Raw genomic sequence first — 21,715 nt, 5'->3', positions numbered from 1 at the left:
CTTTTTTCCCCTTGCATCCAACCCTTGCATCCATTGTCCCCCATCCAATTCGTTGGAATATATTTTCCATTCGATTAACGCATCGCGAATAGTCGGCGTCGTTCTAGAAATTCGACCGATAATGTTGGAATAGTCGCACGGCGATAAAAATTTGGAAATGAAATAAGAAATCGGTACAGCCGCTACGGGGTCATCGATAACGAAAGCCGCAATATTAAAGAAGATAACAACGAGCCTTTAATATCTTTCCTCGTAATTCCTTAGCGTGCCGTGATATTACGACCTCGGTAAAAGCGCGATAAAGATACCGATGATGAGAGCGAAATGGGAGCAGTGAACTGAATAATAATTAGCAATACCACGGTTGAAACATGGCGAAACTCGTGCGTTGCGAAACCATTTATTTTTTTCTTCCTTTCTTTTATTTTTTTTTAATTTTTTTTTTTCCTTACAAAAACCGCAGTACATTTGCGAAATTAGAGATAGTATTTCTCCTGAAAGGTGCGCGAAACGTTCAAAGTCCTCTGGGAAGCATTATTTCGAGATAGCTTTTTCGCAATAACGGCGTAGAAAGAGAAACTCTAGATTGCAGAGTGCAAAACATTTCGAATCCATTAAATGTTCGGAGCCCATCACAAAGAAAGGATAACAAACGCCAGAAGGGCGGATATCTTCATTAATGGTATTTACAAGTACATTACATTCGCCGGTTTGCATCGGGCATGACGTAGATGCCTACTAGTGCGCATATATCGCCGGCGGTAATTCTTATGTACATAATCTACATGGTAATCCATTGAGAGGTTCAATCAGTAAAGTAGGATGCACCGACTAGTATTGAAAGTATTTTCGTAGCACAAGTGACATTCGTTGTCAGCGATCATGGAAGAGCTCACAATATGGTTCGCGGGTAAAATCTCACAAACACTCGTCCACAAAGGTAAATGTTAATTTCATAGTGCGATTTGAATACCGACAACGCAGTTTGCGGTCTATCATACGGTTTGTTATCTGACACGGAACGAAATTGCATCCTGACGCAGCTTAGCGAGAAAAACGTCGGAAGCTGAATGGAATCAGTTGAAAATCTGATAAAACTCGGAACACTACGTCAATGATAGCTTATTTCTATTAACCTTTCCCGTAATATAATTAAGAAAATAATAAATCTAATTGGCAAGATATAGAGCAAGGTTAGGATGAATATTAATACATCTACTTCTAGAATTAGGGCGAGTGAAGAAATTCAAGTATGTACAAAAGTAGGAAGCAGGAAGTAATTACGAAGATTCGTAATGTCGAAACTTGAAGAAGCCAGAGCTTCCTGCTACAGATTTAAAAATGACCACCCATGGTAGCCGTAAAAGTGGAGATGAGTGTACACTCTCTTCAGCGTCTTGCACCATTCGCAAGGCGTGTCTTCGGATAAGTTTATGGTTATAAGGGTTCAACGTTCAATGGATAAAAAATCTATGAGCGAAATTCCGTCAATATGAAATGGCTCGCGAGAAAGTGGAACCCAAATGCGCTTCGAGAACTCCACTTCCGGAAGAATGCTAAGGCACTTGGTAAGTTAGAGAAGTTCTTCGTCCCAACTGGACTCGTCAGCATTGAAGTTTCCGTCCCTTGAAACCTGAAGGTTCAAGTTCCAGAAAGGAATCGAACGAGTTCCATTCCCTGCCTAGAGTTCGGTTCCTCACGCTTGGTCTCTCCTTTTCTTGCCGCACCTGATCCTCTTCTGCCGGAGCAAGTCTTGGATCTCGCTGAAAGTCTTGCTCTTTGTCTCCGGCACGAAAGCCACGACGAACAGGAAGATGACGAAGCAGGACCCTGCGAAGGTGAAGTACACGACGTGCTTGCCAAAGGAGTCCCCCAACACCTGATACAGCTTGGACACTGCGAATCCCAGGAGTCCATCGGAAACGGTGATGGTAGCTCCAGCAATTCCCTTCACGTTGGTAGGAAACAGTTCCCCGATCAATGCATTGGGCAGTGTACCAAGTCCAACTTGATAAGCAATCTGAAATACTATAACATCAACCACCGGCAGAAGATTAACCGAGGATACGTCGACCCCCTGACCGTTCAGGAAAAGATATCCCGCTAATATGGCCAGCGTCACGGAGGATCCTAAGGTAGAGATCATCAGCAAGGGTCTCCTACCAGCACCCTCCACCGTCATGGTCGCCAGGCTCCCAGAAATCAGTCCCATAGCCAGGACGATGATGGTTGCGACGTTGGAGTCGATCCCGATGTTGGCTTCCCTGAAGAGGGTTTCCAAGTACTGCATGGTACTGAAACTTCCACTCAACTGCTGACCAACTATCAGCCCGATGACGATGACGAGGGCTCGCCTATTGTTTGGCAGGAGCAGCTGCAGCAGTTTGTCCCTCCAATGCTGGCCATCCTCGCTGTTCTCGTGGATGTTCTTCTGCACCAGGTCCAACTCCCTCCTGGCTTCTTCTTTGTCTTCGATTCCCTTGAAGAATGCCAGCGATCGCAGGGCCTCTTCGTCTCTTCCCTGGCTGGCTAGATAGTAAGGACTTTCCGGGAACCAGACGAAGGTGACCACGAAGAGAACCGGTACCAACAGCAGAAGTGCACTCAGGAACCTGACGGACACCCAGGGACCTATACTGCAGGCTAGCAGGGAACCGGTGAACACGTTCACTGCTATCAGCGTTCCTAGAGCTCCACGGATGTTCACGTCCGCCACTTCCGAGACGTACATCGGATTCGTCGTGTAGGACATCCCCACGCCAACGCCTAAGATGATCCTGGAGACGTAGAGCATCGCCACGTTGGTAGCAAAGACCACCATCAGCCATCCCGCGATGTAGAAGAGGCTGGACATTAACAAACATCGCTTTCGTCCGAATTTGTCTGCCAGCCAGGCACCCAGGAAGGGTCCTATCATGGATCCTATCACCGTCAGGGCTACTATCCAGGAACTTTCGTCGGTGGTGATCCGCACAGGGGCGTCCGCATCGTACATCAACCTCGAGATGTTGGTGGTGGTCCACCCAAACACCGTTCCCACAGCTACCATGGACAGGGTCGCTGAAAACCAGAATCAATCCTCAAATATTCCCAAAAGTCAAAATGGAACAAAACCTAAAAAGTATTCATCATCCTTCGGCCACTGTTGAGTCATTCCTGAAGTCTGCTACGAGCCTGTGAAAGCTTTCAAAAAGAAATTGTAGGAGTTAAAGTGATATGAAAGTAAGATTGGAGGAGTCAGTCAAATGCAATTTACCAAATCATTTGAAAATTTGCCACGTGGATATAGAGGCCCTGAGGGAGATCCTGACATCCATGAAGTTTCACTTTTCATAATAACATTTTTTAAACGTTGATAGAAAATTATTAAGAAAAAATGAAATTTCATGGGTGTAAGAACCTTCCTCAGGTTCTCCATATTCAGGAGGTGGAATTTCAGATACGTTATATCCAATCTAGAGAAGTTTCATAAACGAATCCCGCAGACGGCACTCTCATATAACCTTAATACATTTTAAATAGATCTACCCATTCGGCGCTAGGTTCATAACCGCGGGATTAATTCAACAAATAAATAAGTTTTAATGACGAAGGACAGGCAAGCAATTAACGAGCTATTGCCTTGAAGTGAGACAGCAAGTTTGGAAAATAATTTCCATTTCGTTTATGAACAGACATCGGAGAGCGTCGCCATCTATAATAAATCTCGAGAGATCTCGAAATATTACGAGAGTAGATACGTTCCAAGGTTTATTTCTTAACCCGAGTACAATCAAAGCAAATATCCTAACTTCTGCATTTAGACATCATCTAACCAGCTGTTTAAACCACTCAAGGCCTACATTTATCGTGTCGCAAATTATACATCAAGAGTATTTCGCAGAGGAAATATGATGCGATAGAGTTCCAGACATTTATGGTTCAGTTTCATTGATTTTATCGCAGAAACTGGAATTTCTTAACCCGCGGTATTGAGTCAAGGCTCCTCTGATCTTATTATGACCAGCCAGGCTCATATGTCCTCGTTGAAACCGTCAATCTAGAAATCAAAACTAAATATTCTTCTTAGGTCGCCATCTTGTTCAACGTCGATTATGCGTGAGTTGACCCCAACGTGTAACGTATATAATGCGTTGAATTTTCGTTTTTAATTCCCGAAACTCCGATCGGAGACATTGCACGCATCGACAATTACACATTTCGCGCGATTACGCCTGCAAACAACGTAAATCGAGGTTTCGGAGGAAATCGATTTATCGTCAAGACTTACATGGGATCTGGCATTTGTGATCTCATTCCATACATATTCATGAAATTCTAATCGGAGTAATAAACCGGACTGCGGAGGAGTTTGAGAAAAATACTCAGCGAGATCTTATGTAAATGACAGGAAATTTCATCTGATAAACTTGTCGAATAGTAGGGAAAAATAATCACTCGATAACGTCGGAGTCAATTAGTGGAACGTAATTGCCCCTGAATGAGATAAGGCTTCTGAGAGTACTGTACGATCGTTACATTATCGTGAAGCTCAAAATTGACTTTTACAAAATTCCGCATGAATAGTATAATACAAAGCTCTTCAATTGCAATACAAATTAAATCAGATAACTGAGGAGGTCAAGAGGAATTAATTTTTGTCATCTTCATATCCGTGGAAAATCTCTCTTTTGGAGTAAAAGGGCAGATGTAGCGTTGTGAGAGATAAATTCGTCGAAAATTGTATTTGTTATTGTGTAATAGATATTAATAATGAAATAATTCGATCAGAATATTAAGACCAAGTTCAATTAATTGAGATTATCTCCGCATACGAGGGGATTCTTACTTTGGGAGAGGAATTACAGATATAGCGTATGCGTGAAAGATAAATCGGACGAAAATTGTTATCTATATTGTGTAATAGAAACATGTAGGTAATTCAATTGGGGCAATGAGATCAAAGTCAATTAATTGATATTATCACCGCATACGAGGAAATTCTTACTTTGGGAGAGGAATTACAGATATAGCGTACGTGTGAGAAATAAATCCGACCAAAATTTTTGTTCTATATTGTGTAATAAAAATATGTAACTAATTCAATCGGAGCGATGAGACCAAGGCCAATTAATTCAGATTGCATCGATGAAAATTCTCTCTTTGAGAGAGAAATGGCAAATATAGAGTAAGTGTTAGAGATAGATTCGTCGATGTTTAGTCGCACCAATCAGGAACAGGCTCTACTGGATGAATCTGTTGGGGGCGATAAGATATCAGAACTAAGTTGGCCACCGACAGCCGTAAATCCTGAAAGATTAAAACTAACCTGACACGCAAGCAAGCCACTGTTTCCATTGCGTTCTGTTGGTCTGCTTGTCCATCACGAGAACTTGGATTTTGGGCGGCTCCTCCGGGGTTCCAATCTATGACAAAGAAAGTACACGGCATTATCGAGGTTATCACCACGTCCCGGTACATAACGAAACATCATTGCCGAGAGAACACAAACAAACAAACAGTATTCTATATTAGCCGGGAGGTTCCGCAAACATTTTTAATTAAAAATGGCGTCCGGCCCGAAACGACGTTGAAAGCGTTTCTTTCCTCGATTTTATTGACTCAACACACAGTTGTTATATCCGTTGTTTGATCCGAACAAGTGTTCGGATTCACAGCCTCTTTTGAAAAAAATAAACATTCAAAACTTCGTTCAGAAATTAAAAGAATTAATTGTAAAATTAAATGAATGCTCTATAACACTCTCTTTAACCAGTCTCCGGATGCATTTCTAATATTTCTTCCCAGTTTGAATACTTCTTTCAATGTTACAAGTCAAACATTTCACAATTAAATATTTTTAAATGAAATTCCTTACGGGGCAGTAGAACGTATATCTCCACACGCCATGAAAGGAGCTATTTCAAAAGGTCAAATGCATTTTTCTACATACAATTACCATTTACATTAATCTCTATATTTGATTCCTCTTTTCGCGTTATTCTGTCAGTAAATTACATTCCGAGTGGAATAAAAATCAATAAAAATAAGGAGAATGACAGCACAAAATCCGCGTGAGCGCATTTCCCGGGAGAAATAATTAACATCCGATCGTCCTCGTTAGCTTAAAAGTTTCATTCCAACGTACACCGATTTTATATTTACATTACGTATCGCATAAACCATGTGTTTTCGATTTACATTATATATAGCACAAACCATGTGATCGAATAGTTTTCAAATATTGAAAATCAAAGACGACACGAGGCTCTGCGCACCTCGGTCGGTCCGCGTGGCGCGCGTGCGCGCGCATCTCATCGCAAGGTTTTCGGAGGTAACCTAAAAAGCACACGTGGTGCCGCCTGGGGGCCGCGCGCCGCCACATTCCGGAAGCCCTTACCAGAGAATCGGTGGTCTCGGTCATCCTTCCTGTCGAGTGGTTTCGATCAGGCCTCGAGAACTATCGATCGATCGAACCGCCGCCAATCACTGTCGAAAAGGCTGCCGACTTGCGCTCGAGGCACGGCGGAAACAGTCGCGCTACTGCGCATGCGCGCCCACTGGCTCCCACGATATTTATAATCGTACGTACGTAAACCGCGCTCACTCCACACGGGACGCGCTCTCGCGCGCGACTCCTCGCCCGAGTAAGACGCGCCCCGTCTTCGTTGCCGTAATCACCACCGTCGCGGCGCTCGAGGCCTCCGAGACGACCACCATCGACGAGTCGACTCCGTATCGAGAGTTCAGCTGAAATTTCGATACCGACGATCCTTCCCCGACTCTCAACCGAATGTCTCCCCGCGGGGAGCTTGTGACAGCGACATTCCGATTAACCTAATTTTATCTCGTTTTAAGATAATCACTCCGATATATTGAGATAATTTCTGTACTTAGGAATAGTTCAGAACGCGTATGTGTAAATTCCGTATTAATGTATGATTAATTATATGTATGATAGATGTTAAAGGGGTTACCCAGGGAATATCTTCTCGCGGGACCTTGCGACTGCGACATTCCGATTTGCCTAATTTTATCTCGTTTTAAGATAATCACTCCGATATATTGAGATAATTTCTGTACTTAGGAATAGTTAGTTAAGAACGCGTCTGTGTAAATTCTGTATTAATGTATGATTCATTATATGTGTGAGAGATGTTAACGGGGTTACCCAGGGAATATCTTTTCGCGGGGACCTTGTGACTGCGACATTCCGATTTACCTAATTTTATCTCGTTTTAAGATAATCACTCCGATATATTGAGATAATTTCTGTACTTAGGAATAGTTAGTTAAGAACGCGTATGTGTAAATTCTGTATTAATGTATGATTAATTATACGTATGATAGATGTTAACGGGGTTACCCAGCGAATATCTTCTCGCGGGGACCTTGCGACTGCGACATTCCGAGTTATCTAATTTTATCTTGTTTTAAGATAATCACTTCGATACATAGTGATCATTTCTGTACTTGGAAATAGTTAAAAACGCGTATGTGTAAATTCTGTATTGATGTATGATTAATTATGATATGAGTGGTACATGTTAACAAGGGTACCCGGCAAGTGCCGCCATTTTGTGTCTTTCGCGCACGAATCGCCGCGACTTCTCCACCGCTGTCAGGTTTAAGCTCCCTATTTATTCGGTACTTGTAATCGCCCAACCTCGATTGACTCGGTAGCGTAATTGACCTTAATCTGATTATTGTTAATTACATCGCCGACGTTGCGCTGGCCGCGACTAACGCTAAAGTAGGTAACCGGAATCGGCCGGACTGCGAGGTACCAAGTTATCGACGGAGGACAAAATGGACGACCAGGGAGGATTCTTCGGACTCGGCCTTCTTACCTTGCCTCCCTTGAGGGTCCACTCGGCTCCTGGAAACTCGATCTGCTGCGAATAATTGATGACTTTGGTCATTATGGAGGGAAGTCTTGCGTTATCCAATGAAAGAGAGCTAATTCAGTCTACGGCAGATGAATCGGTAGTTTGGTCGTACAGGCTCGTTCTCGACATCGTACGTGTTACCCGTTAAACAAATTATTTATTATCCCTCCCAAAAACACGTCCTACAATTATGACACTTTCTGTATTCACTACACCGACGAACGACGCAGTAAGAATTTCATCCAAGAATTCTGCACCGCCTCGAAGTCATACCTGGACAAACGTGGGTTTTCCGCGCGCGACTGAAGGCAACTCGTTTTCCGCAGGGAATTTTATCACACTAACATTACTTCTCAAAATATGCAGGGGAGTCGTAAAATTTAAGCCATTTCCGACTTACAGCGAGAAACGCACTAGTAAGCAGCCTGCAAAAGACGTTCACTCAAGGAAATATTCGCCTCCAGAATATCCATAAACGAGCCACGTCGTCCCTGAAAATCCATCTTCTACTTGATGCAATTTTCAATTTTATCATAAAATTGTACAAGTATTTTAGTTAATATTTTACAGGATTTTTCTATCCACGGGTGGTTCAACGGAAATAAATGCGCGGTTATTAAAAACTTCTGCCCCGCCGAAGAAATACCGTTGATGGTGGAATGTAATGTGGTTTTCAATGGCAATTTGTTTACGCAAAATGGAGGCTTATGCTCGAACGGAAAGTCGAGGTGCATCGTTACGTTTGGCGGAAATCAGGTTTCCGAGCGTAACGCGCAACGAGTTATCCAGAGTTTACTGGACTCATGGTGGAATACTCGCTTGAGTGAGCCGCATGTCACACCTGTCCGGAGCAAACCGCGTTTCGTTGTCAGCTGAGACTGCGGCAAAAGCTGCGGATGAGAACGGAAAGTTCGTTTAACGAAGCAACACGCTAGCTCTCAAGAATTGGAAGATGGCGGACGAAAAGCGTCACTTAGAATGGCGAGCTTTTCCTTTCTCTTATTCTTAGTTAGCTTTGGAAAATATTAATATCCTGATAAACTAATACCAGGAGATTTTTGTCAACGTTCTAGGTAACTGTATGGATGATGCAAAAAACCCAAAGTATGCTACCAGCTCTTTTGACGGACCGATTATAGTACACATCCAAAATATGGTCTTGTTTACTAACAAATTAGTGGAAACAGCGGCGAATTCGATGTAAACAATTTTAACACATTCGCGACCGGCAAATTTTTTCCGTTTCAAATACTGAGTACCGGCGAAAATAATGAAATTCAAAAACTGGTTGCCGCAAACTTGTATCGTGTATCGTTATGGACGTGATTCACGTCAGCGGCAATCAGAATTAAATTTAAAATGACGTGAATCCACGTCAGCGCCAACCAGAATAGAATTTAAAATGACGTGAGTTCACGTTAGCGCCAACCAGAATAGAATTTAAAATGACGTGAATTCACGTCAGCGCTAACCAGACATAATACGTATTCCGTTTTTCCAGATTGTACATGATTATACCGGACGTCTAGGCATTTTTCAATTTCAAAACACACTCAATTCGTCATTATATTTGCAAACGAACCGCTGCCATATTGCAATATGGCGGCACAAGACACAATCTGAGTGAAAAATAAAACTTGTCGTCCTTTCATCGTGACAGCAAGTCACTGAGGGATCCCCTCCCGGATAGCAAATTTTCCCCAGTGAATATGGGAATTCACGGATAATGTTGGAAAGGAAAAAAAAACACGAAGCTCTTTTGACGGACTGATTATAGTACACATCCAAAACGTGGCCATGTTAACCAACCAATTAGTGGAAACAGCGAGGAATTCGACGTAAACAATTTTAATTTAGATGAAATCCAACAATGCATAATCCGTCTTTCCAGATTGTACATGATTATACCGGACGTCTAGGCATTCTTCAATTTCAAAACACACTCAATTCGTCATTATATTTGCAAACGAACCGCTGCCATATTGCAATATGGCGGCACAAGACACAATATGAGTGAAAAATAAAACTTGTCCTTTCATCGTGACAGCAAGTCACCGAGGGATTCCCTCCCGGATAGCAAATTTTCCCCAGCGAATATGAGAATTCTCGGATGATGTTGGAAAGGAAAAAAACATGAAGTTTCAATAAAGTCCCACCGAGCAGCCTTTGTCAGCGTCCCACGTAACCGCACGCAGCGTTGCACACCGGAGCATTATTCTCTCCCTGGTGTCCATTTTCCTCCGACGAATGGGCGAATTTCCACGGATTGAGGGAACGTTTAATTGCCCGTGTTACCGAATTCAATGGGAGCTTCATGGACCGTATTGCTAACCACGTACGATGAAAATCCGCGTGATGCAATGGCGATTCGATGTACCTCCGCGTACCATCGGCCGTATCGGACGTCATTAATGACAGTGCCCAGCGATGGAAAGTAATTGAAAGCCGGCCTAATTGCCCGTTTCCGTTAGAATTCCCACCTGCACTATTCGTCACGAAGACGATGATGCTGCCGTTTCAAGGTCACGCGTCATATCGACTAGGCGATTAAAGGGGAGTTTCTGAACATTCTGGGAGGACCTTCTTCCTAATATTTTTGGCCGTCATGTTCGCTTTCAACGCGCGTCATGCTCTACCTTCCAAGAACATATTTCCGGATTTTGCTTTGTCTCTTGGGTGACATTCAGGGCCGCTTCAAGGAGGACAATGAGATAAAGTGTGTCATCTCTTGCAAGGGGCGACATCGACTTTAATAACGTTTCTCCTTCCTCTCAGAAACGACGCTTTCGGGGCTGCATGGTCCATCGATCGCACTCTGTATTAACCGTCTTCAACGTTTCTCCCAAATGTTTACGCAAAACTGAGGCACTGAGTTATTTCTCAAAACCTCCACCAATTACTTGTGTACCTATTCTTCAAATCATTCCGCCATTTTGTATGAAACTTGAGTTTCTAGGAGTGAAAGCTGTGTTATTATTGCTCTATCTCGATATTTTAATGTCCATTGTATTTTGAATTGTTTAGATCGAGTAGGGAATAATTATGAATTCCAGAGCCCGTAATGATATGGTGGCGACATCTGAAGGTGAAGAGTATAAACGCATAAGCATGGTGCGCGAACACATTGAAGAGGTGATCTCGAAAATGATTTTCAAAATTTCAAAAAAAAAATATTGCGAAATAGACATCTAAGTTATGGTTATTTTTTTCAGTACAAGTGGAATTTATGTTGAATTTCTTGGACCTTGCACTCGAAATATGGAACAATTGGTGATACATCTGTCGCATCTTGTGGAGGTCTAATTGATATTCGATAAACCGAAGGTCTGAAGTTGAATTAACGCTATCGCCTGACACTTGCGATCGAACGATATTTAATCTGACCTTGATGGAAAAAAAGAAGTAATGCAAAACCATGCATTGATTAAGATAATATTTCTCCCTTGCGAAAGAGAGATTGATTAATTAACGTGGACGATTAATTAACAGCGCCGAAATGAATCACGGAATAATTGAATGAAAATTACCTCGTCTTCTTTTTCCCCGGAAGACTCATATTTGTTTCGATAAACCCTCCCCCCCTGTATTTTTCAACTAAATAAAAACTTATGAATAAAACTAAACGTTAATTATTTCTCGCGACAGTGCCAATCCATTTTCTCGGTCTTCCGTCCTAACAACAATGAACGGGCGACAACGAAGCAGTAAATGTCGCCGCTAATTGAGCCATTAATTCTTCCGTTATCTCTTCGCTATCTCACGACTCCCCGCTCCATCTTTTTCTTTTTATCTCTCGTACATGAATCCACCCGCGAGTTTAATCCGGTTAATCTTTTCCCCTTTTTGCACGATAGTTGTTCCCACGTAAGCGTCAATTAGGCTTACCCTTTCGCATTGCAGCACTTATCAGCAGTGCAATTCACGTCCCTTTAATTAGCCGGAAGGTCCCCGTTAATTATTGAATTTAATTCTAGAGAACCAAAGGCCTAAGGACCCACAATAGCCAGTTAGTCATTCGTTCGGATAAGTACGAAGAGAATTTTCGCGTTATCTGTCAATTTAGTACCTGATGACTTTCCCTGACCCTCCTTCCATTATATCGTTCTTGAGAAATACCGCGAACGAGATTAGCATTAATTATTCAGAAAAAAAATACCGAGATGGCATTAAGTAGAAGAGGCGATAAATAAAATGAAGAAAGCGCAGAACCTTACAATACATCATGCAAGAAATATTCCATGAAAATATTCCATTGATATAACTGAGAGGAGATCCTATCAAAACGATCGTATTTCTTTTTTTCTTCGAATTGTTATGTATGAATCCTTTTGGAAAATGCAGAAGAATCGTGCCTGGAGGTTTTTTCAATCCTCCTAGGGTGCACTTTCGAGGTCCATGTAGCCGTATGTATTGCAAGAGAATGCACGCTAGCATTACATTGAATGCAAGTACAGTAAAAGTAATTTATAGATTCTGCAACGGATAATTTATTACTTTCTGTACTTGTTCAGAGAGTTTCATGCGGCGTAAATGTCTACTTGTCATGCCGTCCGGTTTTGCACTTGTTCTTGAATTGGTAACCAGGTACATACTATACAATAACGCCTACGACATAATAAATTGCAAGACCTAACAATTACCTAGTTAGATGTAAAGAAATTATACTCCTGAAGTGGAGAGACGTCATCTCGGTCTCGAGAAATTTAACGAGAGGAAAAATAACGTCCAACTTCTCTCGCTACTTTTATTAAGTCTGTAAGGTGCGAAGAAAACAATTGACGTTTATTGGTTCATTAAGGGAAAGTAATCGACAAGTCTACTTCCTTTTCCTGGTCCACGAAGTTCGTAATTTTACCAAGTGCGCAAGAAACTAGGTGGATTGAAGTTCCGTTTTGAAGCTTATTAAGATGTAACTTAATTTACAGCTCAGCTTTCTCGCCCCTTTTCATTCCTCGTACTGATCCAATTAGTAATTCTTGACTTCCGTTTCCGTCATCGCCACTTCCGCCGTATCCTCTCAAAATGTCCAAGAAGCGATTTTCCATAAGACGCGACACAAATAACGCGAAGTACTTACCTGAGAAAAATTAAATTCCCCCAAAGACATTCAACCCTTACCAGGTTCTCTTCAATAAATAAACGTTAAATATTTAAGAGAAATCATTTTATACAATAATACCACCTAACGAGCGATCGCCCTTCCTTCATTCATGGTCGCTCAACCAACGGTTCAAAACGACAACAATCGGTCATAAATCCAGCTGTCCAATTGGATCGCAGTAATACAGTTTCGTAAATGAAAAAGCAACATCGTTGTAGATACTTCTGCGTCGCGGGTCGCTTATATTTCCTTAAACCTACTCAATGGAACATCCAAACGGGGAACCTCGAGAGTGGGGTCAGGCTGACTGGTAGAAATGCTCAGACCGGTGGTTAATTAAATAAGATTTGCATTTTACAAAGCAATAAGTTACAAGAGAAACCTTACGCGGAATCGAAGATTAAACGCAATGTTCGTAAACCGCAAGTTCGTCGTCGTTTTCTATACAAACGTTCTGGGGGGCGAAGGTACGTCGACGGGAGCGCCATCGCGCGGCGCACCGACTAGTTAACCGTCGCCCCATCGTAGGAAACACCGTAAAAAAAGGAGACATGCCGACGTGTCGACAAAATTCCTGGTACGTCGACAGCAGCGCCAACGCGCGGCTAGCCGACAAGTTAACCGTCGCCCCATCGCAAGAAACACCGTAAAAGAAAGAGACATGCCGACATGTCGGCAAAATTCCTGGTCTACGGCTTCGAAATCTCGCTCGTGAGCCCTTCGAGAGAAGCATGTCGCGAGGAATAGCATTTTACGACCACGCTAAGCCTAAGGAGTAACGAATGGAAGACGAGTCGCTGGAAAAGGGGGAGGTACTAGCACCAGATAAGTAATAACACCGATTACGTGTTACGCGAAGATATAGGACAGCCACGAAGCGGGGTCACATATCCTCGGGAATGAACACGACGAATATGCATAAACATGTCGTTCCGTGACATGCTCTCCTCGAGGTCCCGACTGGTCCCAGGCTCGCGAGGAAGCCGGGCCAAGGTTGGTCGCTCTTACACAATATGCCCTAGAGTACTGAAAATAATACTAGAGGCCGCCATGATTGCGAGCACGTGATACCATGAGTGTCATGAGTAAAGTCAACCGAAAGCTACACGTCTCCTAAGTGTCAACGTCTATCAAGCGCGGAGGGGCTCAGGCGACGTTCTTTCAATTCCTTGGAAAGCCTTCTCCGAGATGCACTGAACTCTCGGTGGGAGAGGGATCCTCGTCCTGGATCTCCAGGTCGCTGTTGGAGTCCTCGGATCAGTCACTGGAATGAAGAACGAGCCTTGATCAGCACTATGAAAGGCAACGATCCCGACGGAGTAGACACACCATAAACCGAGGAGGCGCCTTTTACCTGTAACGAGCGGATGCCACCGGGGATGGTCTTTTTATTTCTTGTTTATGAGTAATTTATAACGTAAGTCTATAACTGACCCGACATATGCTGAAGGCTCAAGTCCCACCCTAACGAACTGGTAGGAAAACTCCAGCACGAGCCAATCACGATGCGTTAGAGATTGACTTATGCGTAAACTTGATATATGCGTTAAAATATAAACGTCATAAGACATACCAGCATCGAGTACGGATGCTTTGAAAGGAAAGGTGTCCGAGGGAGTAGTTATCGATAGAGAGCAGTAAATCACTCGGAATGATTCCGCTTGGAATCTTACCTATCGCTATTATCGGTCGTAGCCTCCTCGCTGCAGTCCAAGTCGAGTTCCCCTTGAATCGCGCTCTGGAGGTCGTCGATCCTCTGAAGAGCGAGTCTCAGGTCGTCTCTGGCGACCTTGGTCTCTGCTTCTGCAGCTTCCAAGGTTTTTTCAAGGTCCCTCCGAGCTCGCACAGCCTCCTGCTCTCGAGCAGCCGCCGAAGAGGCCTCATCTCGCGACTCTCGTAGGGATCTCTGCAGCCTCCTCGCTGCGTCTTGGGCGGTTTGTTCCTTGGTCCTCAAAAGAGCGTTCTCGGTCTGCAGCTTGTCCAAGCTCTCCTTCAAACGAGCTATCTGAGTCTGCAAATGGTAGGAACAAATCTAGTCCAGATCGAATTACGCAAAAAACAGACTTGTCTGGTTCTATGGGATCATCAGGTGTCCACGAATAATTCTTTAACCAGGATTCTAACCTCCAAACGAGCTCTGGTCGTCTGCTCCAGCTCCAGCTTGCTCTCCAGCTCTTTAGCGCGGAATTCCAAGCGTCTGGTAGCAAGACTGTTTGCCGTGGGATCTCCAAGCTGTTCAACGGATTCTAAACGTTGGCTCAGCTCGGATAGCTGATCTTTCAGGGAAGACTTCTCAGCCTCCAGGTTGGAAATCTGCACCTGAGCCTCCTGTAGCTGTGACTGCTCCGCCGACACCTGTTGCACCGCTGCTCGGTATTTCTTCAGCACCTAATTTAAACATACATCGGTGTTAACAACATTTCAGTCGGCTAACTGGTCGACTTTGGGTACCAGAAGCGATTTCAAACCTCAGCGAGCTCCTCCTCGTTCTCTTCCAGCTGGGATCGCAATTCCGCTCGTTCCCTGCAGGCAGCATTGGCCCTTTCTTCTGCTTCAGAGCGCAGACGAGAAGCTTCCTCAAAGGCAGCTTGAGTCTCATTCAAGTCTTGCTCCAAAGCCTGTTTCGCCTTTACCGCTGCTGCTCTTGCGCACTCCGCGTCCTCGAGTTGGTTCTTCAGTTGTCGTAGAACTGCTTTCCCGGCGGAATCGCCCTTCGATCGCTCCAGCATGGTCTGGGCATCCCTCAGGAGAGCCCTAGTTTTCTTCAAGTCTCGCTTAAGTCTAAAAACGTGAAAAACGATCTCTATTAACACGTTAAGGTGATGTAGAAGTGGCCTGGAAGAGGTCTCGTTTATGAAACTTTCCTCCAAAGTGGATGTACCGAATCGTTTCAAACTTTATTATGTCAATATGAAAGCTGTAAGGCAGGTCCTGATCCCCATGAAATTTCCATTTTTTTTTAAATTTGTTTACAGACACCTTTAACATTTTTTCGAAAAAATGAAATTTCATGAGTGTCAGGACCTTCCTTCTAGCCTCTATATTCATGTTGTACAGTTTGAAAATATTTTATACACCCAGTTCAGAGAAAAGTTTCGTGAACAATGGACCCCTCAGATGCTACATTCACATCCTTTTAAATGCAGCGTCGATTTCTTAGGACCGAAACTTAAAAAATTCCATGTGGATAAAATTGTGCCGCCCAAATGGAAAGTACAACAAAATTAACTCCGCGTTTAACATGTTAAAATTGATGAAACCGAAAATCATACATTGACGTGATGATTTATATATTTTTCAATGTAACCCTAGATGTCTGCAACACGCATGACCATGATGTACTTGCAAGCTGAAATCGCCATGTGGTGTTAAATATATACGACCGGTTACATTGCTTCATGATTCATATTTGGATCGCCCATTTTCGAGAGGCGTGTGGCCATCTATTATAGTCAGCTTGGTCTGGCTTCAGATACCCGTTAAGATCAAGTAGTTCAATGATGTCGGGTAATCGGATAAGTATCAGGTGCCCGATACCATCGATTTGCCGATATTACAGAGTTACTCGATATTACGGGAGCTACCCGATATTATCGGATAATCCTCGAAATATTACTCCGTATATTCGATAATACCAACCCAATAATAAAATATATATATTGCATTCTACGTTGGTAAATATCTGGTATCGACTTGCAGCCCAGGAGCGCGATCGGTATCGCTCTCGTTTATAAATAGGCCTTGTGGGAATCTTAATGACATCGTTTAATCCGATTTCCTCTCCGTGGTCTGTACTTATCGAATTATTCGATACTCGCAAACTAGTCCTTGCTAGCTGGACATTCTATCGAAACACGTACTTCTTCAGGATCGAGTAACGCCGGTTCTTTGGTGCATACTTGCAGAGCGCATCAAAGTCATGGATGTTACAGAGTGTTCAAGAAATTGCATAAGTGCAGCGTTGAGGAATCTGCCAAGTTAAGTAGAGCAAAAGATGAAGAAGATAATCTCGCGGATGAAAGTATTGAAACTCGATCGGACCTTTGAACGGTCTCAGCTTCGGCAGCTCGTTCCGTCCTATCTTGCTCTTCAACAGCTACCAGACGTCTTTCCAATTCGTGTTTTTCGCGAAGAAGAATGGTTCTCTCTTCGTGTTCTGTCTCCAACTGAGCCTCAAGGGCTTTGACCTTCTTGTGTGCATTGCCTCGTACATCTTCTAGCTCTTCGTCTCTCTGTTGCATCTCCTTCCGCATCTCTTTGCGCTGCTGCTCGATGCTCATCTCGAGCCTGAGCTTGGCCTGTTCCAACAATTGCACCTGGCCAGCTAAATCATCGAGCTCTTCCTCTTGGTCCTTCATCTTCTTCTCCAGCTCGTGCTTCGTCTTCTTCAGCTGAGCCACTTCCTCTTCCGTCTTTCCGCCGAACGTCAGCTCCTCCAGCTCCTGAGTCAAGGTATGCAGTCTCTCCTCTTTCAACTCGATCTCCAGCCTGGCGTCCTGCGAATTTAAAGATTTATTTTTATTAACTAAAGTTGTAATCGATGATGAAAAATGTTTTAATTGCGTCGCCGTCAAAGATTATTCAGCCAGCCCGACGTAATTGCGAGTTCTCTTCCAAGATCTTGTTCGACCATGTGTACGCGTTTCCCGGTAACTGGACCAGCGATTCGAAATACAGCAAATAAACCAGATCGCAGATATGTCGAGGCTGCATCATCTGCCGTTCCTCTATTATTTCCCTGTCAAAACGGCGGCGAATGAGCTGCGACTCTCCCGTCCGTGAAACGTCCCATTTTCTTGAAAATAGTTACCAAGCAGAAGTGGCCCGACCGCACTTACACTGAGATTCTGCTCGACGGTGAATTTCTCGGCGATGGCGATCTCCTTTTCTCGAGCCAGTCTTTCCCGTTGCACCTTCTCCTGTCTCAAGTCATCCATCAGGTTCTGGGTCTCGGAGTCGAACCTATGGGGAACATCAGCGTTACCTTCAAGATCTCCTCCCGAGCACAGAGGGAGAATCTTACGGCTATTCCGGTTCATTTAGCGTTCGATCTGTCTGCGTCTTGGCAAGGGAACAACTGTTCATCCGTAAGTCACTGCACTGGCCGAGTGCCAAACACTTGTTGAAGCGGATGAAATGAGAATAGAACGAATTTGTCTCTACAGGCCAGCCTCAGGGGTCTCCGCGGAACGTTCGTAATTAGGAAGCTCAAGCTCGAAGCTCGAGGGATCAAGAAACCCCGATTTGCCCGGCGCATTGTGCCATTCTTTGGTACAAATTAAGATTTACTTTGATACGCTTCCTCGTTTCATTTCCAAACTAATTATATCACGGTACAAACTAAGAAATACCAAAAATCCTAATCACCGGATCCGAACTCCACTCGGAAAAAAAAACAAATGCTATGATTTTTAAGGAAAAACGGTATCGCTGAAATTTTTTTCCCCTACTATGCAATTACAACGATAATTGCAATAAGAGCAAGAATAGGGGCAACTGTGTTAGAAGAATTGCTCTTTAAAGTACCAGATCATTTTTGAGCGACTGTTAAAAAGAATATCGCCGTTCCTCCTCGATTAAATTATCGATACAAGGTCTATAGCCGCTAATAATGAATATTGCGACCATATTTTCTGGGCAATTTTCAATTCCACATTTGTGCCCATAAATATGAAAAGGGTCTAAATTATTTTTTTTGAATTTAAATATATGCAACACTATGGGACTACTTAGGTCACTTTCATAATCGTGGATACATTCGCCGAGGTATGTTAAATGTTTTATTACGAGACTGGATGACTTTTCTACGCGCTTTTTATTGAGGTGACTTAAGGTGAAGTGAAACACGTCGAGGAACTTGATCGACGTCGATAAAGATTTTTCTAAATGCCTACGTTGCCGACGTTCGTTTTTATATTGACAGCTGGGTCGAATTATATTGGGTATTGTACCAAATGGCATACTCCACCTGTCGTTTTCGTACAATATATATCAAGAAACCGAAGTAAAACTCCAGAAATCCTCTGGATTCGTGCTTTCTGGGGCCCTAATTGACCTGCAGAGGGACCCCCTGCGCCATCTGTGATGTCCAGGTCAATTAAATTTTCGCTCCGAGACCTCGTATTCTCATCGTTTTAGCATAGAAGCGCATACAACACTTTTTTTGCCTTTATCCCGTTGAAATGCGAGTTTATCGATTACCAGAGTGTTCTAAATTCTCGTAAAATTGTCCTAACCCTTTAGTTTCTCATATTAGAGCATTCGATAATTGTATATTGATCGAAATATGAGAGCTCGACGCCATTTTGGTTCTTGTCTAAGCTGAGTTAAAAAATTTTGTTGAAAAATCCAAATTTTCAATGTGTCAGGACAATTCTTAGATGATCAGGAGTGATGTGTCAAAGTTTCGGACAGTTTGGTCTTTTACCCTTAAAAAAAAAGTGTTGTATTCGAATCGACTAATTTGAAGGGGGTTTCACTTCACCTTAATTACGGCAGTGAGGTGAATTTTCAATTTCCATTTTTTTTTCTCCTTTTTTGTAAACCTTCGAGAAATTGGCACTTACTTCCGCTGTTTCTTCTCCAGGAGATTGTTCCTGGCGGTTTGTTCCTCCAGGAGGAGTCGCAGGTCGTGCATCTCGCCGTTCAACTTTTGCACCCGGCGTTTCCATTGACCAACCACCTGACGTTGTTCCTCCACCTCCTCATAAGCGTCAGCCAGCTGAAACCCACGAACAGCACTCGTCAGCAAAGTGCCTCAAGTTGTACCCGAGAGCATAAATCATGTCCAAAACGGCCATTTCGAGATTCCTCGTGAGAAATGTCGTTGGCAAATCTGGCCCGAGTCAACCTCCTTTTTCCGCGCATAAACCACTTTGCAATTCCACCCGAGGTCGGATTATACCGTTCTTGGCTTATAATGAGCTTACTACAAGTTATTAAACCGGTTCACCAATTGTCGCTCACCTAGGTATCCATAATCATCCAATTAGACTTTATGAATTTATGGCGGCGTGGAATTAGCAACCATTCATCATCCACGGTATGATGGATGTGTAATGGCTTACGAGTGTTAATCACGCTGGCCATTGTATTCTGAATTATATCGACAAATAGTGCGAGTGATAAATGATGAACGGGTTGTTAGATTAGCACGACCTTATTTCTCTCTACTGAACCAGGATGACTAATAGTACAATAACAATTTAAAAACAAAGCGCCGCTCTACCAAAGTGAATATGCATGACTAAGTCTATATAAATTAATAATTTACATTACCCAATGTACATTTTAATATCTCGTATTCGAAATAATATTTCACAAGCTTCAAATCATTTCCTGACCTTTCCCCGGTAGTAAGGAATATTGGTAATATACTGATATAATATCGATCTAACATTATTCATCACCAGCAAATATTGAACTGAGATAATAATTCACATCTCAATAAATATTACATTCAACATATCAAAATGTTGAATGAAATAATAAATCAAAATGTTCACGTTTCAATATTCCCAATACGTAGCCGCTACATGAACTGTAGTGTATTAATATTGTACCACGTTGCGAGTTTGCTCATTTCATTGATTTTTCTCCATGGTCGACATTGAATTAATTAGAAAAATTCATGGATCTGAGATAATTTCCTGACCTTTTTCTCGAGCTGTTTTTTCAGTCCGACCAGTTGTTCCAAATCGTCCTCGTGTTGCTGAGCCATTTTCCGTTTGGTGAACTCGAGCTCCCGAATGGCGTGTTCGTATCGTTGTTTATAGACACCTCCATCTTCTCCATCCTCGCCATCGGAGGCGATTCCATTCAAATCGGCAGCCCGAGCATACAAAAGCTCCATTTCCAATCTCTCAGTAGTCTGTTGGAGATTTTTGTTGGACTCGGTCACGTCTTGCAGTTCGCGTTCCAGCCGAATTCGTTCCGAAGTCTCGGCGTCGATTCTCTCGGCTGCCAAAGTCGACGTAGAGTGTTCCTCGGCAAAGTCCGCCGTCATCTCGCTCAACTGCAACGTGAAAAAAGAGAAAAAAAGAAAGAGAATGGTTATTCCAAGTGTTTAAAAAATATCGAAGGCGAAAGGGATTCCTCACCGGAAGAAAGTAGCTAACTGGATGATTGGGGGAAAAAAAAAAAAGTCGAAAAGCAGAACAATCGAAGTGGAGATCTTACATAGTACCCTGGAGGACCTCCCTCTCGATATCAGCTGATTGACTCAAAAACGACGATCAGGTCACGCTATCCTTTAACTCGAACAAGATTATAGGCTAAAAGTCTTCAGACATCCGATACACTTCCAGATACGAGACTCTGCGAGAAAAGACTGCCGTATCGAGCAAGACCCAATATTGCTTGATGTAGCGGCCCGGATCGAGGGAGCTCGAATTACAGACATTACGGCCATTTGAAGGAAAAGAGAAGGAACGTGAGCTGAGATCTCCTCTGTGAAGAACGTCTATGGAGACCCGTGCGGTCCAGAATATATATTTCTATTTTTAGGAAAATGATGCTGCCCCAGGAAACCCCAGAAAATGGACCCCCACCTTTTTCAAGACCGAGTACAAAGAAGACAATGCAGTCAAATTTATACACGATTTTTTGACGAACTGAAGCAAAGCCAAGAACTTTGTTAATACGAAGAATAATTAGCTCAAATAAAATCGAGTTAATTGGATGCGACGTTTCTTCGGGATCCTGACAAATTATTTCAGCCAGATAATTGTTCCCTGAATTGAAAATA

The 21,715-nt window shown here is 43.1% G+C and overlaps 2 protein-coding genes across 7 annotated transcripts in view; both read right to left on the bottom strand.

The window, feature by feature from the left end:
• Positions 1 to 384: 384 nt before the first annotated feature.
• On the bottom strand, positions 385 to 7,506 carry LOC105704312 (facilitated trehalose transporter Tret1). The gene is made up of 3 exons (XM_023431806.1): positions 6,380 to 7,506; positions 5,309 to 5,405; positions 385 to 3,060 (listed from the first exon to the last, which is right to left on the bottom strand). Exons 1-3 carry the CDS (start codon positions 6,401 to 6,403, stop codon positions 1,697 to 1,699), a joined length of 1,485 nt encoding a protein of 494 aa, XP_023287574.1. The 5' UTR covers positions 6,404 to 7,506; the 3' UTR covers positions 385 to 1,696.
• Positions 7,507 to 13,015: 5,509 nt separating this feature from the next.
• LOC105699960 (unconventional myosin-XVIIIa) overlaps positions 13,016 to 21,715 on the bottom strand; it is a 146,718-nt gene continuing 138,018 nt past the window's right edge. For 4 of the 6 annotated variants that reach the window (XM_012425466.2, XM_012425636.2, XM_012425717.1 and 1 more), the window contains 8 exons: positions 20,624 to 20,983; positions 19,536 to 19,690; positions 17,808 to 17,931; positions 17,011 to 17,465; positions 15,438 to 15,750; positions 15,094 to 15,357; positions 14,643 to 14,980; positions 13,016 to 14,233 (listed from right to left, as the gene is read on the bottom strand). In XM_012425466.2, the coding sequence (XP_012280889.1) occupies positions 14,227 to 14,233; positions 14,643 to 14,980; positions 15,094 to 15,357; positions 15,438 to 15,750; positions 17,011 to 17,465; positions 17,808 to 17,931; positions 19,536 to 19,690; positions 20,624 to 20,983 (2,016 nt within the window). In that variant the 3' untranslated portion in view covers positions 13,016 to 14,226. Of the gene's footprint in view, positions 14,324 to 14,642; positions 14,981 to 15,093; positions 15,358 to 15,437; positions 15,751 to 17,010; positions 17,466 to 17,807; positions 17,932 to 19,535; positions 19,691 to 20,623; positions 20,984 to 21,147; positions 21,266 to 21,715 lie in introns of those variants that run through there. The other 2 variants (XM_012425868.1, XM_012425551.2) reach the window with 2 other exon arrangements.

The sequence above is a fragment of the Orussus abietinus genome, unplaced genomic scaffold (assembly GCF_000612105.2).
Source record: "Orussus abietinus isolate OABI.00-Male unplaced genomic scaffold, Oabi_2.0 scaffold176, whole genome shotgun sequence".
NCBI classification, from domain to species: Eukaryota; Metazoa; Arthropoda; class Insecta; order Hymenoptera; family Orussidae; genus Orussus; species Orussus abietinus.
The sequence above is the reverse complement of the archived record's forward strand: the minus strand, read 5'-3'. Positions and strand labels throughout refer to the sequence as shown.